This window comes from Cydia fagiglandana, chromosome 7 (genome assembly GCF_963556715.1).
Source record: "Cydia fagiglandana chromosome 7, ilCydFagi1.1, whole genome shotgun sequence".
Taxonomy (NCBI): domain Eukaryota; kingdom Metazoa; phylum Arthropoda; class Insecta; order Lepidoptera; family Tortricidae; genus Cydia; species Cydia fagiglandana.
The window spans coordinates 12,047,312-12,065,728 of record NC_085938.1 but is presented as its reverse complement, the minus strand read 5'-3'; the positions used below and the strand labels follow the sequence as shown (position 1 = coordinate 12,065,728).

Sequence of the window (18,417 nt, the reverse complement as noted above, 5' to 3'; positions counted from 1 at the left end):
TTCATTAACAGTAGAGCACTTTTCTTTATGCCACATACGTGGGGCTATCGGTACGCTATAGCAAAGACATATGAAACTTCGTATAACATGAATAAAGTCTAAGGAAAAAACGTGCCTCGGAAATCAAGAAAAAGTCATTCTCGGATAGATGCCGCACACACATTTAGCCTATGCTCGGCTAGATGGCGTGACGACACCGTTTCATATTTAACAATTTTAACACATTGATATGAAGGAATGAACATGGATCAAAATGATATAAAAATAATAAAATCATTTATCCATATATAAACATTTTTTTGATAATTTTATACGTTTTCATTTTGAGTTTTAGTCGTGTGTCAATAGATGGCAGTAAATTTACTGTGACTACAAAACTCACAATGACAGGACCCCCCTATACTATCTATTCTTTTTGGGTATAGTGTGGTAAGCAAGAACGGGTGTACAAACCAGTACTGGCGAATTCCCCCCTATCAAATGCAGCACAGTCTCCACAAGCACATCCAGCGTGTTCAGACACAGCACATCCACATCCGGATCCAGTTCGTCCGGATCGACCGCCTCGTCCGGGTCTTCTTTCTTCCATAGCAGTGAGACTAGTTCGCCGAGCATCTCGGCGCATTGGGAGAGCTCGTCGCGCCGAGCGAGATGGACGCGGAGGTGGTGGCATGCGGTTGTTAGGACTATGTTGCGGGCCTCTGTGAAATTATAGTACATGAAGTGGCTAGTCTTCGATTCTGCCAAACGTATTCCATTTATGTGATGTATAAAGATAGTTTTAAAGCTAATTTTACTGACGATACCAAACCGCCCTAGTAGCATTTTCGTTGGGGCCCACGGTGCCAACGGTAGGGAAAACGTTGGGATGAGGTTCGTTCCGTAGCCAACATTAATTTTGTATTGGCCCACCATCGCATTTACCAACATTCGCTGTGGCACAGATGCCCAACAATGGGCCTTTGTGTATTTTGGTACCGTTGGCTAAACAACGATAATATTTGTTGGCCCAATGATGACATATATCGCATTTACCAACATTGGCAGTGGCAGTGATGCCCAACAATGGGCCTTTGTGTATTTTGCTACCGTTCGCTAAACAACGATAACATTCGTTGGCCCAATGGTGACGAATACCGCATCTACCAACATTGGCTGTGGCACGGATGCCCAACAATGGGCCTTTGTGTATTTTGGTAACGTTGGCTAATCAACGATATCATCCGATGGCCCAATGATGAAAAATATCACATTTACCAACATTGGCTGTGGCACTGATGCCCAACAATGGGCCTTTGTTTATTTTGGTAACGTTGGCTAATCGACGATATCATCCGATGGCCCAATGACGACAAATATCGCATTTACCAACATTGGCTGTAGCATTGATGCCCACCAATGGGCCTTTGTGTATTTTGGTAACGTTGGCTAATCAACGATATCATCCGATGGCCCAATGATGACCAAATTTGCATTTACCAACATTGGCTGTGGCACTGATGCCCAACAATGGGCCTTTGTTTATTTTGGCAACGTTGGCTAATCAACGATATCATCCGATGGCCCAATGACGACAAATATCGCATTTACCAACATTGGCTGTAGCATTGATGCCCACCAATGGGCCTTTGTGTATTTTGGTAACGTTGGCTAATCAACGATATCATCCGATGGCCCAATGATGACAAAAATCGCATTTACCAACATTGGCTGTGGCACTGATGCCCAACAATGGGCCTTTGTTTATTTTGGCAACGTTGGCTAATCAACGATATCATCCGATGGCCCAATGACGACAAATATCGCATTTACCAACATTGGCTGTAGCATTGATGCCCAACAACGGGCCTTTGTTTATTTTGGTAACGTTGGCTAATCAACGATATCATCCGATGGCCCAATGACGACAAATATCGCATTTACCAACATTGACTGTAGCATTGATGCCCAACAATGGGCCTTTGTGTATTTTGGTAACGTTGGCTAATCAACGATATCATCCGATGGCCCAATGATGACAAAAATCGCTTTTACCAACATTGGTTGTGGCACTGATGTCCAACAATGGGCCTTTGGTTATTTTGGTAACGTTGGCTAATCAACGATATCATCCGATGGCCCAATGACGACAAATATCGCATTTACCAACATTGACTGTAGCATTGATGCCCAACAATGGGCCTTTGTGTATTTTGGTAACGTTGGCTAATCAACGATATCATCCTATAGCCCAATGATGACAAATATCGCATTTACCAACATTGGCTGTGGCACTGATGCCCAACAATGGGCCTTTGTTTATTTTGGTAACGTTGGCTTATCAACGATATCATCCGATGGCCCAATGATGACAAATATCGCATTTACCAACATTGGCTGTGGCACTGATGCCCAACAATGGGCCTTTGTTTATTTTGGTAACGTTGGCTAATCAACGATATCATACGATGGCCCAATGATGACAAATATCGCATTTACCAACATTGGCTGTGGCACTGACGCCTAACAATGGGCCTTTGTGTATTTTGGTACCGGTGACTAAACAACGATAACATTCGTTGGCCCAGTGAGCACAAATATCGCATTTACCAACATTGGCTGTGGTACTGATGCCCAACAATACCAGTTGAGTTTGCTTGTGGCGTCACTAGATGGCGTTACTGTCTCCAAACATCGAAGTTATAGTTATTTTCTCGATTATTCCGGATATAATCATAATATTTTTTTAAAGTAACTTATAAATCTAATAGCTATAACTATAAAATTTATACATAAATTTAAAAAAATGTATTTTACCAACATTTTCTCAATTTAAATCTCAAAAAACATAAATCTCGCTTACGAAGTTTCGAAGTGCGGTTAGTATATATACAAATTAGTGTGTATAGTAAGTGTACTTGCTTCGGCAGTACATATACTAAAATTGGAACGATACGGAGAAGATTAACAACAACTGCTGCCTAGGGCCTTCATGTGGATACAACCAATGCCTACCGTAGTGTAATTGTAATATTTATCAGCAAAGGCCCAACGTCGTATTACACAACCACTTACTTAACGTAGGGTAACTGTAGGACTCGTAAACAAAAGCCCATTACATAATTAGACTGTAGGCCCACTATAAATTACACAACTATTTACCTACGGTAGTATTGTAAGAATCCTACACAAGGCCCAACGTTAAAGTTACTATGTTGGCCCTTTGTGGGACAAGCTGTGTTGGGCCTTCAACCTGGTGCACGACTACCTACCGACCTACCTGACTTGCCGTTGGGTAATTGTTGAATTTGCAAATAGAAGCACAACGAAAAAATTGCCCTTTTTTATTTTTTTGCAGTTGGCCCTACAGCAAGCCATACGGCCAAATGTAACAATTTAACCAACCATCAAACAAATGTGTATAGTCCCAACCACGGCCCAACCAAAACCACCACCGTTGAATAATTGTATGATTTATTTAAATAGGCCCAACGAAAAAATTACTCTAATGGCCCTCTGTTGGGAATCTTCGGGAGGGCCTTTGTCGAGGGCCCTCCAGCAAATCGTACGGCCAAATGTAACAATTAACCAACCATCAAACAAATGTGTATAGGCCCAACCACGGCCCAACCAAAACCACCACCGTTGAATAATTGTATGATTCATTTAAATAGGTCCAACGAAAAAATTACTCTTATGGCCCTCTGTTGGGAATCTTCGGGAGGGCCTTTGTCGAGGGCCCTCCAGCAAATCGTACGGCCAAATATAACGGTTGCCCAACTAATACGTAAACAAAGGCCCAACAAAATCCCTACAAGAAAATGCTATTAGGGCGATCTCTAGTATGTTTTGCTAATGGCATTTTATTACCCGTGAGTAGCAATTTTCCATCCGTTGGTTCTAGACCTTGTATTATCCTACGACATCATATTAGGGTTAGCGTAAAATTTGGCATGACGTCATACGGACCAGTTCTAACGGTCTCAGGGTCGAGACCACCTCTTTATACGACAGTCCAAGTTAAAAACTCAAAGATAAAGGCAACTGTATAACCCCCTTATTCATAAACGTTTACTAGAGTTGACAAGCCGATAATAATAATTTGTCCCTTTCCGACTAATCGGTATGATGGAAAGGGACCAACGATTATTATCGGCTTGTCAACTTTAGTAAGGGTTTATGAATACGGGGGTAAGAACCTACCGGGGTCCTGTCCCAGCGGCCCCTTGAGGATCTCCTGCGCGGCGGCGAGGCGCGCCTTGGCGAGCGCGGGCGGCGAGTTGGCGGCGGGCGCGTCCAGCAGCGCGGCCGTCACGCGCGCCGCCTCCACCGGGCCCAGCGCTGCAGCCACCTCCGCGGCCACGCTCGCCCATGACGTCATTAGGGCCACCTATAAATAGAACCGTGTACTTTACTACGCAACGTAGATTAGGAACATAAAATGTTGGTAAAATTCAAACATTAAATTTATTCAGCAAATAGGTCACAGGAGAGTCCGCCCGTGGCCCGCGCGAACAGTCGTCGGGAACGAACAGCGAGTCGGAACACCGCGCCGAGGGAGCGGAGGCGCTTCCTGATTGGTTCTTGGCCTTCCGCGCCGGCGTCCCATTCGGCGCAATGATGATGACCTGACTGATTATGTACCTGTGCTGGTGCCAGATGGTCTCTATGCGGATGCTGCGCGAGCGCCTTTAGCGCATGTAGCGCAGCCCGCACATCCCGTCTAAAGCTGTCTTCATACTGTCCGCCCGTGGCCCGCGCGAACAGTCGCCGGGAACGAACAGCGAGTCGGAACACGGCGCCGAGGGAGCGGAGGCACTTCCTGATTGGTTCCTGGCCTTCGGCGCCGGCTGCCCATTCGGCGCAATGTTGCACTGATGATAGCAGGCCTCTGTGGAAATAAAAACCGTACTGAGCACAAAATATTATACTAATTGTAACATAACAACAGCTTCGCTAACGGACTCTTTAAAAAAATATTTAAGTACAAAATTGGTCCAGCGGTCTTTGAGAAATCGGAGAATCTTGAGGTTTTTAAGCTGCTTAAAAAATACTAAAAGTAAACTCATTGTAACTAAAACAATGGAATAATGCTATTTATCACCAACATTTGGGTTGATAGAAAATAACTATATTGAAGAAACATTCACTTACTTGTACACTAAGGCCGCTGAAAAGTGCTCTTCGATGTAAACGTCCAGCACGGGTTTGAAATGCTGGAAGCGACTCTCGTCCAACAGACTGCAGATGGAAACCAGCACCAAGAACACTGTTCCTGAGTGCGGCGTACTGAAAATTAATACAATATTCGCATAAAAAAACTTGCAAAACGACGAATAACAACCGATGTAATTTATATTGGTGGAACATTTCTAGAAACTGGGCTGAAAGGATAGTGTTATTTAAGTGACTTACAATCGAGTTATTATAATCGTAAAACCAAATCATTAAAATAAAATATTTTCATATCAGTGACAACCCCACAAAGTTATTTACATTTTAAATTGACACATGTCATACAATAGGATCTACTTGCTAGGGTTGAAACATACCGAGTTTCGCACTAATGTTTAACAAGCTGTATCTCAAAAACGGTTAGATTGATTAACGTGATAAATGAGTGAAAAATAAAGTCCATCGTTCTGTTCCATCCGATATACCCTACTCTTACTATTTGACATTAACTGAGCCGAAATCAAGTCTCCTATTATGTCCCAGTTATACATAACCACAGAATAAGTAATAGTATTATCATACAGAACGGACACGCACCGCCCCGCCCCGACTTGGATTACCTCGCCCCGCGACTGAGTTCTGACGGACTCCTGACATACGCTCAGTTCGGCTAGCGACGCCGCGACGCGATGACGCAACGTTCAAAATGCCGGTGTATTGTGCGATGTACGGGCACCTACTTAATGTAGAAATGAATAATAATATGGTTTTCTAAAGAGACGAAATATGTATCAGTAAATAAGGCTATACTTTTGCGTAAAAATAATAATATCATATGAATTAAAACCCGTTCGTTGAATTTGTGAATGTTAAGCCAACATTTAATATTTAAAGTACCTAAAGTAACTAGACCTTCTACACAGATATTCCTCGTAAATGTTTTATTTTTAGTTTAACACTCTTTTCACAAAAAAGAACTTGTTGGTCGCGGGACATTAGCGTTTGATTTTTAATTTAATTTTAAGAATTTAAGAATTAATTATGTATGTTATATAAAATAATCAATAGGCATCAACAATAAGGTACATTAATAATGGCGTGTTGAAAGTCAAAGTACGTGCAGGACTATAAACTGACAAAGCCAATTCAACAATTGGAGCGAAATAAAACATAAACCTTTATTTTGTTTTTTTTACGTATTTCGGTCGAATTATGCAACGCAGCGGGCCGCTCGTCGTGTCCTTCGGCCGGCCTCGGCAAACCTCGGCTTCGCCTTCCCCGCGCGCCGCACGAGTCAGCCTACCCCTTACTCACACAATGACGCGTGTACAGACGTGCCGTGCACACATATAAACGCAAATGATTTTCGATGTATGGCGTGTCCGCCCTGTGACATAACGCTGGACTTGTTACGATATCTGGATATTACATATCATATTTTTACTAAATATGTCACCATAGGCAGGTTCTTATTAGACGGAGTCTTTATACTTATCAGTGGAGGTTTTTTTATACATCGCCAGGGTCATACGTAATATGACCTTAACAGTAGTACATTTTTTATCATGTGCACAGCCACGATGAGTAAAAATGGAGTCATTATAATACGAGTGCGGTTACGTAACCCGGCAACTAAATATAAAGTCCACGTGGTGCCCACGTTTACGTTTACCCAATTTCACGCAAGATGTCGCTGTTCCGTCCGCGTCGAATCCTACTTCGCGGTGTTAAGATTTTTCTTGGGATCATGACGCTCCCCGCTTGAATTCAATGCGGCAAGACCTTACTTCATAGGATCATTTCTATAGTAAGCTCTTCACCAGGCTATCACAATACGTGAGCTCACCCCATCCACGAAGATGAGATGTGGCGCGGTGCCCTGAGCGTGAGAAAGGCGATGACTGTCTGGTCATCAGCCATCGATGATCGTTCACCTCTCTCTTCGGAGAGAGGCGTGGGGTACTGTCGCTGTCTGAGTGGCTGGTTTTTTAACACCTTCATTTTACCTAAACTTTATTAATGTAATCTACAAGCGTGTAGATATAATGTAATGGGTGATAACTATTCGTTTGTAATTTATTACTGTTCCTAGTGTTAATTATAAATAATACGTGTGCATGTAGGATACCTGTCCGGTATACGTATACAATTAAGGTGGTTCGATTTTCATACAAAATTCAATCAAAGCTCATTAAGTAACTACACACTATTAGTACATAAATATTTCCGCATTTATCTTCCTTCGAATATTCGTTTGCGCGAAATTAACAGGAAAACAATGTTTCATACAGAAATCATGCAAAAATCATAGTTAAATTTTCATCAATTTTACGTATGTGTGTGTCACAAATGTCGTGTACAGATACATTTGCGACGTTGCCATACCATTTCCGACGTTGCCGGGCTGACCACGGCGCGAATTTGGAGTGCCGTCATGTTTAGTGCAATTTTGTTGACACTGACGTTTGACAGGTACTTAATTGACCTAAGCGAGAATAAGTACCCGAAGTTCGTCAGCTTAGCTAAGAACTATCATGGCGTGTTATGCAAACAGTCGCTTTTTTGCTTACAAACGGAAGATTCCCGGTTCGATCCCCAGTCAATTGTATGCTGGAACATAACTTTTTGTATTTTTGTTACATCTAAATTTCGTATTGTTTTTTTATTTTTATTTAATTTTTCTTATTATCATAAATCGATTGATTAAGTATGGTATGGGCTACACGTATTCGTTTATTTTTGACAAAGAAAATTAGAAATTATACTCTACCTAATCTCTCTTATTTTTACAATCAGGACATCCTGACTGCAATAAAAAAGAGATATATAAAATTTCCTGTGGATAAAATAATGGATTTTGTCTATGAATGAAAAACACAATTATTACTATAGTTTGTTTTTTTTAGCATTAGAAATAAGGTAAACAATCTTGACGTGTCTTTTAATTGAAAAACACATTTTAAAAATAAGTTACGGCAAATATGTAACAATTATAAATCAAATACGATCATTTATATTCTTCTGCTTTCATAAGTAATAGTTTTTTGATTTTTAAAAAGCGTTTAAATCTGTGTGCCTAGCCAAGATGCCAGTCGTTCGCTCCGTAGCGAACGTTAGGGTAATACCTGTCTCTATCACTCTGCCATATTAATGCGACAGACACGGCTGCGCTTCGGTCGCTACGGAGCGTAAACCATTGGCACCTTGGCTAGGCACCCTGGTCATCTGGAAAGCGAAACACATACGGAACGCGTTTCTATTACTCAATACAGTGGCCAGTTGCAAATTCGGGCAAACTTAACTATACCTAAATCTGGGTGCCTAGCCAAGATGCCAGTCGTTCGCTCCGTAGCGAACGTTAGGGTAATACCTCTCTCTATCACTCTGTCATATTAATGCGACAGACACGGTTGCGCTTCGTTCGCTACGGAGCGTACACCATTGGCATCTTGGCTAGGCACCCTGGTCATCTGGAAAGCGAAACACATACGGAACGCTTTTCTATTACTCAATACAGTGGCCAGCTGCAGATTCGGCGGTAATCTTAACTATACCTAAATCTGGGTGCCTAGCCATGATGCCAGTCGTTCGCTCCGTAGCGAACGTTAGGGTAATACCTCTCTCTATCACTCTGCCATATTAATGCGACAGACACGGCTGCGCTTCAGTCGCTACGGAGCGTAAACCATTGGCACCTTGGCTAGGCACCCTGGTCATCTGGAAAGCGAAACACATACGGAACGCGTTTCTATTACTCAATAAAGTGGCCAGCTGCAGATTCGGTTTTAAAGTTAACTATACCTAAACCTGGGTGCCTAGCCACGATGCAGGCTAGTAGAGTTCTCTTTCACCTTCAGCAGAACCGGGAGATCCAAACCTACCTACTTTTCATCTAATAATCTCAAGAATCAGTGCATGATTCAAACTTTACCGGTTGCCGTGGTAAGACCTAGGATTTACCATATCGGTGTTGGTAAAAGCCCGAAGTAAACTAGTAAGATTTAACATTTCGGGCTTTTACCGATCGGCATCGGTAAAACCTAGGTTTTACCGGTAAATCCTAGGTTTTGCCGTACTTCGGGCTTTTACAGTAACATATATATAATAATTGCTCGTTTAAAGGTAAGATAACACAAAGGAGAAACAAAAAGAAATTACCTACTCGCACCAGTCTTGAACCCCAATCCTCTTGCACGTAGTTATTTCCACGAACATACCGTTACGCTATTGCAATGCAACATACCTACTTACGTTGTGTGAAATTGTCTACTACAAGGATCACGGAAACACTGTTTGCATGTGTGAGTAATACTAGGAAAAAGCGTGACAGCAACACTCCGTCGAATTAAAAAGGTGGTTTTTGCACAATGAAGTATTCAATGTTTACTTTAATTGTTCAATATTTATTTAAAGAGTGCGCGAAACATACTTTTAAGTATACAAATACCATGACCATTTCACAAAAAAATAAAACCTGAAATTTTGCAAAAGTGGTGCCATCTAGCGAGAGTTAAGTTTTGAGTAACCTAGGCGAACCACCTTAACGGACGGTTAGCAATCTTCAAAAAACTGACGGTCAATGTCAAATCATATACACTTTGTCAGGAATGCGGTTAGGGTGTCCAATGTGTATTTTGTCTCACGTTTTGCTCAATCGAGTAAGACGCAATGACATTGGACCAAGATATAGGACAGATGGAATACCACCCTTAGCTACGCACGGAACATTTTGTCGTCTACTAATGTCATGCTGTATCATTTGCATATTGGTATTTCCAGTATGCACCCTAGGTAAATATTTTTTTTTGTTTAAAGTGTATAGCAGTGGCGGCGCGTCCATTAAAGCCGATTCCCACCGGCTTGCCTGTTTTTGGACGTTCGAGCTGTAAAAGAAATATGTAAGCCAAATTTTATTAGCCCCGGCTTGCCTACGGATATGTTTGACGCGCCGCCCCTGGTGTATAGGTATGCAAGATTGCCGTAAATATAAAATAGTAGTAGTAGAGGATTAGGCGGCAGTAGCCGGGTGGATCTGACGTCTGACTTTCAATCCGGGTCGTCGGTCGCCCTTTCAAATACTGGCTCCTATGATTTTTTCGCAATGTGTGTATAGAAAATCATTTATATAGATAGACGTACGATAGAAGGCACCACCCCGAGGCGTGTGTACAATCGCCTGCGCTCGCGGTGTTCCAGTTAAGAACAAATTGCCTTAATCCTTGCAACCGAGCGGCTACCAGGCTACCTGCAAGGCGTTCAAACGAGTATAGCCGTAAAACACCGCGAGCGCAGGCGATTGTACACACGCCTCGGGGTGGTGCCTTCTATTGTAACTATAGTAAGTCTATTTACATCTACATAAACGATTGTCTATACACAAGAGCTCCTTAGCTCATCAGTCTGTTAAAAGCGATAGGACGTGTTCCAAAGCTGGCAGGTCCTTCCGGAAGCGATGAAATTTTATATTTTTCCTTTAATATAAAAATTGTAGTATCGCTCGCAGACGTATCTGCTTGATAAAAAAATGGGTATGTAAAAAATAGACTTTCCACACCACCTATTCGGAAAAGAGCTTTTTGTCCCCTGCTAGGAGGGATCAAAGTGGCACTTTTCCTCCCTGCTAGGAGGGATCAAAGTGGCACTTTTCCTCCCTGCTAGGAGGGATCAAAGTGATACTATTCTGTTCAAGCACACTATTTTTAATTTTTTTTGTACATTCTTTTTTTACCTTAAATAATCTGTTTAAGCATCAGATTGTGTCAACACTAAATTTTTTTTATTTTCCTCATAGTTGATGTGAAAAGCAGTATGTGTCACACGATATCAAAATTATTTCGTCTTGGGCGTTAACACTTGAATCCCTCATTACGCTCAGGATTCTACTTTAGAATCCATCGCTTCATTCAGTATTCAATGTACGCCCTTGACGGAAATATATCATTTTGATCCCTTGTAACACAAACTACTAATTATTATCTATGAGGGTTACGGTACCTGTTCCCATCCTCAGTAGAAAATAGTGCGAAGAGTGCGTCTAGTACGTCTCTCAAGAATTTGATGAGTTCCTCGCAACTGAGTCCGTCGCCCAGCCGCAGCACCCGCAATAGCGTCTCCTGCACCTTCTCTGGCCGAGCACGCCATTGTAACAGCGCCAGGAGGTCCTCTGCGCAATTTGAATTACATTTTTTTTGAATCATAAGGAAAGGTTTAATTTAAAGTTTCAAAGAAAATGTTGACATATAACATACATAGTTACAGTGGATTTACTAAATGGCGAACCCTCCACGCAAGATCCATATTGTGATCCGTCAATTATATTGACGGATTACGATATTTATTGACGTGGAGGGTCACTACTAGAGGTGTGCGCCGATGGCAAAAACATCGGCGGCGGCGTCCGATGATTTTTTGACCGGCGGCGGCGGCGTGATCGGCGTGAAATCGGCGTGGCATAATTTTTGATACTGCATGAGAACGTGGCTGTAGAAACTCTACATTAAAGCCTTCTGAGTATTTACTAGGCTATCCAAAGCATATTATGTGTGTTTTCTAAATTATTGCCGAAAATTATATCCCGGCATGTCACTTGGCAACCATTTATTACCAATACCTACCTAATGGTTACCAACGGTATGTTTAAATATTAAATTAAAAAGGATACTTTAAAACGCTACATTTTAGGCAGCATTTTTACTTACTTTTAAGCGAAATACAAAAAAAACAAAAAAATCTTTAAGTTGCCTTAAATCTATATTGACTTTTCCCAGCCGCTGTCGCCTAACTTAGGATTTGTTTTTCTTTTTTTTTGTAATGTAATAGTCAGCAAACGAGCAGACGAGCCGCCTGATGGGAAGCGGTCATCGTCGCCCATGGACATAAGCAACACCACAGGAGCCACTTAAGCGTTGCCGATCCTTGAGAACCCTAAATACCCGCTTCTTGAAGAATCCCATGTCGTAGCGCAAAGGAAATACCTCAGGAGGCAAGTCATTCCACATTCTGCACGTTCTGGGAAGAAACGAGCGAGATGCCCGCTTATTCTTGGTGTGCCATGTATCTAAGAAGTGGGGATGAACTTTGCTCCTTTGGCGGGAGGTGCGGTGATAAAATCGAGACGATGGCACCAAATCAAAAAGTTCTTCCGAGCATTCCCCGTTGTACAGACGGTAGAACATGCAAAGAGAGCCATCGTCTCTCCGAAGGCTAAGAAGTTCTAAGCCGTCAGTAAGTTCGGGATCGCCGACAATACGAACTGCCCGCCGTTGGATGGAGTCAAGAGGAAGGAGCTGGTATTGTGGGGCGCCAGACCAGAGATGAGAACAGTACTCCATATGAGGTCGAACCTGCGCTTGTTACGATATAATGATGAATTCTTTACATTTGTCTGAACTGAAGTTTAACAGAAAACTATGTAAGACTAAAGATATCGTCGTTTTCGAAAGTAAACTTATCTGGCCGGTTGATTCGCTCAACAGAATGTCTTTGGAGTGTCCCGTTTTATAGAATAATTAAGGTCTACTTTTTTTTCTTTACTCCTAGCTTAGTGAAGATATTTGTTGATTTAAGTTCCTATAAGTAGGTATCATTGTTTAGGTAGCTTATTACGAAGCTTTAACCTGACGTTTATAATTTTGATTGAAATATATATTACTAAGTAAAAGAAGCTGATAATCACCATAAAATGACTAAGAATTGATCGTGTGTATTTTTAAATGAAATTGTATATTATGTAATTGTTGTAGCTATAAGTATGTACGCATAGGCTAAGTACCGTTGGCTGCGTCCAACGGCCGACCGATCAGTCGATTACAGGACTTCTATAAGCGAGCACGTTTGTTTATCTTCCTGCCCCCTAACCTCCAAGCTAACACTGGCGACGACGGGTCGCACACCGCGTGTGCACGAATGTTAAATATGGCTAAAGTTACCATCGGGTCGCTCACTACCTTCAACCATGAAGTACAAGAATGGTCGACTTACAAAGATCGACTCGAGCAGTGGTTTTTAGCAAATAGTTTGGACGATACGGAAGATAAATCGAAAGTTAAGCGTCGCGCGGTTTTATTAAGTAGTCTATGCGAAAACAGTTATAAGTTAGTGCGTGATTTAGCCCTTCCAAGTGATGTGACAACTCTAGACTACGATGCCGTTGTTAAACTCCTGAACGATCATCTCGAAACTGTTAAGTGCGGGTTCGCGGAGAGGTTTAAGTTTCATTCCGCGGCTCAGCAGGCCAACGAAGGCTTATCAGAGTGGGCGGCGCGAGTCCGTCGGCTCGCCGCTCATTGTGGCTTCTCGACATCAGTCTTGAATGAGACTCTTCGTGATCGATTTGTCCTCGGCATGCAGCCAGGCCCGGAGCGGGACAAACTTTTCACCAAACCGTTAGTGGACCTCACGCTGAATAAAGCGTTGAGCTGGCAGAAGCTATACGGTGTGCTAGGCAGGGTTCATCCCAGACAGTAGCGAATGCAGGGATGAATACAACATTGCAAGAGCAGGCCGTACTAAAGATAGCGGCGTCGTCATCAGCGCGCGCGCCGGGACCAGCTCAGCGCGACAACGTGTGCCCGGCGTGCGGGTACAAAGGTCACGGTTCGAGTACTTGCAAGTTTACTAAGTACAGGTGTAAAACGTGTGGTCAGCGAGGACATTTGCGTAGGATGTGTCAAAAAAGTAGTGCAAAAGTCAACTTTATCGAGTGTTGCCCAGAGGAGGATGAGGTAGGCGATGACGGTAAGCGAGCCTTGCATAATATTAAATCTTTAAAAGGTGAGCCTATGTATGAGACAGTACTTGTGAATGGAGTCAATATACGATTTGAAATAGATACAGGTGCCGCTGTTACGGTTTTGTCGGAACACACCTATAATAAACACTTCAGTGAGCCGATTATGCCATGTAACTCCAATTTAACTACCTATAATGAAGACCCTATTGAAACTGTAGGCGAAGTGTCCTTGCCCTTTACTTATAGGGATGTCACAAATAACATAAAGGTTCATGTCGTTAGTGGTCGTCGCGCTCCTCTCTTAGGTCGTGATTTCTTTTCGCGATTTAATCTCCAAATATCGTCTATAAAGTCACACAGCTCCTCTAGCACACACACGGTCTTAAGTGAGTTAGCCGGTAAATACCCAGGTCTATTTTCTGAGGAATTAGGCTGTTGTAAAGGTGTAGCTGTCACTCTTAACCTAAAACCTAACTCGAAACCAATTTTTTATAAAGCTCGAACAATACCTTTTGCCCTCCGTGACATGGTAGAAAGTGAAATAGACCGGCTGGTAAACCTTGGAATTTTGGTACCCGTAAGCTACTCCGAATACGCAAGTCCCATAGTACCTGTGCTCAAAAAGGACGGCAAAATTAGAATATGTGCAGATTACTCGGTTTCCCTTAACAAACAATTAGAAGTTGAGAAGTATCCCCTCCCCAGAATTGAAGAATTGTTTACGAAACTGCACGGCGGGCAGCAATTCTCAAAGCTTGATTTATCCCGTGCCTATAATCAGTTAGTGCTTAGCGACGAGTCACAGATGTTAACATGCATAAACACTCATAAGGGTTTATATAAGTACACGCGCCTCGTTTTTGGTTTGTCTAGTTCAGCGGCTATTTTTCAACGTACAATTGAAAGCCTCTTGTCCGGAATACCGGGGGTCCTTTTGTTCCAGGACGACATTTTGGTCACTGGGGAAAATCATGATCAGCATTTGCATAGGCTGCAAGAAGTATGCAAACGTTTGCAGGACGCAGGGTTAGTGCTACAAAGTAGCAAATGTTCCCTGTTCCAAGACTCCGTTACTTATTTAGGGTTTATAATCGATCGTAACGGACTCCATAAATCGCCTGATAAAATAAAATCCATTTTAGAGGCCAAAACTCCTTCTAACGTAACCGAATTGAAGTCTTTTCTTGGACTAGTAAATTATTATAGATCATTTGTCAAAAATGCCGCATCCATCTTGCAACCTTTGCACTCTTTATTGCAAAAAAACACCCCGTGGTCATGGGAGGCCAAACATGAAATGGCAGTGACGAACATAAAAAATATACTGGCATCTGATGAAGTTTTAGCACACTTCAACCCAGATGCAGATCTGTTTCTGACAGTTGACGCGTCACCAACTGGCTTGGCAGCCATTTTATCCCAAAAAGAAAAAGGCTGCCCTGAAAGACCAATTTCGTATGCGTCTCGTTCGCTCACCTCAGCTGAAAAATCGTACAGTCAAATACAAAAAGAAGCTACTTCTATTATCTTTGGTATTCGTAAGTACCATCAGTACTTGTACGGCCGATCCACCCCTTTTGTATTAAGAACTGACCACAAGCCCCTCCTATCAATTTTTAACCCTAACAAAGGTATACCGGAAGTCACAGCTAACAGGTTGCAACGCTACGCTATATTTCTAGCCTCGTATAACTTTAAGATAGAATACGTGAGTAGTGCCCACAACACAGCTGATTTTTTGAGTCGTGCCACAACTTGTGCCACAGACACATGCACTAACCATGACGATGAGTTGTTAGATAAAGCTACTTATATTAATTTTGTTTACGACGGTGTTCGCTTTTTAAGCCTAGATGACATAATATGTTATACTAAATCTGATCCATTATTATCAGATGTTATAAATAACGTGCTAAATGGATGGCCACAAAAGAATAGCGATAAGCGCTTGACACCGTACTACAGCTGCAGACACGAACTATCATTAGAAAACTCATGCTTAGTACGTGGACACAAGGTTGTGATTCCAACAAACTGTCGGAAACAAATAATCTCAGAACTGCATAAGGGTCATTTAGGTAGCACTAAGATGAAGTTAGAAGCGCGGAACCGGTTTTGGTGGCCAGGCATGTCAGCTGATATTGAATGCTTTGTTGCCAGCTGCAGCGTTTGCGCCGGGCTGAGGCCCTCCCCTCCCCGCGCCCCCCTTGCCTGCTGGGAGTATCCTCCCCAGCCTTGGTATCGTGTACATGTTGACATGCTAGGACCTATAAATAACAAACTTTACCTAATAATTGTCGATGCCTACTCTAAATGGGTAGAATGTTATGACATATCTTCGGGGTCGAGTACTCAAGTCGTGATTGAAAAGCTGTGTGATGTTATGTCGAGATTTGGTTTAATTCACACAATATGTTCGGATAACGCGAGTTCTTTTGTTTCCGCTCAGTTTAGGGATTTTTGCAGTTTAAATGGCATAGCACATGTAACATCACCGGCATACAACCCTATAAGTAACGGACAAGCGGAATCATTTGTAAAAATTGTTAAAAATGCTATTAACCCTTTGACCGCCGTTGGCATGTATACAAGACAACTATAGAACGGTACACTGGCGCCGCTGTCTTGTATACAAGACACAAATTCAACCACTCGGTAAATGTGGAAAAAATATCTATTGTACATTTTTTTACACTCATTTTAATGTTTTAGATCTTTGTTTTTAAAAAAAATGCATTTAAAGCAGCTATATAAATCCATTCTTTTATAATACGGCAATCAAAAAATGTGCTCCAGATTTCAACGCTTTTCATGTTCCTCGTCGCCGTTGTCTTGTATACAAGACAGCTAGGGATGGGAATGTTAAATCGATATGAGAATATTCGAAATAAATATCAAATCGCAAATCTGGTTTTATTTAAGCATTTGAACACTTGTTAAATGCCAATTGGTGCTAACTAATAACTAGAATATGTAAAACGAGAGAGAGACAGCAATAACAACTATAGCTCAGGGAGCTTCTTCAGCTGTCGATAGTAGAGTCAGACAAGTGAATCAGTTCTTGTGGTCTATTTGCAGAACAAATTATTCATTTTGAGATGATAGTGTAGTGGGGAGTGATACACCTGCACCTGCAGTGACCGCTTCGCGCAAGAGTGGTACAGACGGACGCTCCGACTAAGTCAGTGTCGCCTAGCTATGAGAATATTATATATTTAAAATGTACGAAAAATTGTTATGGTAGGATGTAATACGGGAACTGAGAAGCTCATCTAAGGAACATGTAGAATGTGAAACATGCATTACTGAACATTTGCGATCCCCACCCTTTTCTAATACGAGTAGGCGCGCACGAGCAACTTTGTCTCCGCAACTTTTTTTTTTGTCTCTGTCGCACTTGACTTCTACACTTGAGTGCGTAAGAGACAAAAAAAGTTACGGAGACAAAGTTGCTCGTGCGCGCCTACTCTAAGGGGATCTGATTGTAAACGGCACACTTGCAGACGCGTTTAGACAGCTATAGGTACATGAACTGTTTATGACGTCATCAATGCGAATTTCGTACCTTAATGAATTGTGCGCGTGTTTTGCCAATCGGCTGTGATTTGTTGTGTGAATTCATGAATAAGTGTTTAAAATGAGTGGAATGAACAATAACTCAAATGAGGTGAGCATGAGCACAGAGGAGCTTTTGCGAATTTTAGAAGGAGTTGAAAATGAAACGGAAATATTTACTGAAACTGAAAATCTAGATGAGATTGATTTCGAGGTAAGTACATTTTAATATTTTTGTACCTGTTTATCAGACTTTAGTTTCCTTATAATATTGAAAATTAATGTTGTTGTTTTTTATATCATCTCGCCCTAAGTTTTAAACGGTTTGCATTTATGTTATTCTGATATAAACTTTATCACAAACATTAAACTCTATTCTCTTAGGCAATTATTTACGCTTTCTATCAGAAATCAATTCAGACGATAGTATTAGCTTAGTTTTTGTTATATTTTTTATTACTACTAAACGTTTAAACTCGTACCTATTACACAATTATATTCAATAGCACAGTTAGAACTGTTATATAATTGGCTGAATTTGGCAGGGTGTAAAATATTGATATCAAATTGATGACAACTTGCTCCCCGCGTGCCTGTAAACCTACCGATTACATTTTATTAAGTAAATATAAAAGTACAAAAGGACAATATGATAAAAGAAGTGTAATGTAGCGCCAAATGGATCAACTTACTCGTAGGTGTATTGATTATTTCGTCAGATTCAATGTTCCTCAGGTTCATTTCAACCGTTTATAACTCTTAAGAGCCCATCAACGTGCTCACTAGCGCCACTGGTAAATAATTGTGATTACCTATTTAAATTTAACGATATATATTTAAAAAAAGGGTGCCGCTATGTACTCATTAATTTATGCGTCCAAAGTTAAAACGGCCGTTTTAGTTTTGAGTTCATAAATCGACGAATCGCGGAGCATAAAAACTAGTTTCATGTATTCAATAGGTACTTAAATAGAAAA

General features: G+C 41.6%; 1 protein-coding gene and 1 non-coding gene across 2 annotated transcripts in view; one reads left to right on the top strand and one right to left on the bottom strand.

Annotated features, from left to right (window-relative positions):
• LOC134665918 (dedicator of cytokinesis protein 4) overlaps nucleotides 1–18,417 on the bottom strand; it is a 109,625-nt gene that overhangs the window by 30,828 nt on the left and 60,380 nt on the right. The window contains exons 13-17 of the mRNA XM_063522976.1: nucleotides 11,149–11,317; nucleotides 5,134–5,268; nucleotides 4,624–4,870; nucleotides 4,183–4,369; nucleotides 454–701 (exon numbers count right to left, since the gene is read on the bottom strand). Of these exons, the coding sequence (XP_063379046.1) occupies nucleotides 454–701; nucleotides 4,183–4,369; nucleotides 4,624–4,870; nucleotides 5,134–5,268; nucleotides 11,149–11,317 (986 nt within the window). The remainder of the gene's footprint in view (nucleotides 1–453; nucleotides 702–4,182; nucleotides 4,370–4,623; nucleotides 4,871–5,133; nucleotides 5,269–11,148; nucleotides 11,318–18,417) is intronic.
• Nucleotides 6,932–7,135, top strand: LOC134666381 (small nucleolar RNA U3). The gene has a single exon (XR_010098498.1). It is a non-coding gene; the product is annotated as a small nucleolar RNA U3 (small nucleolar RNA).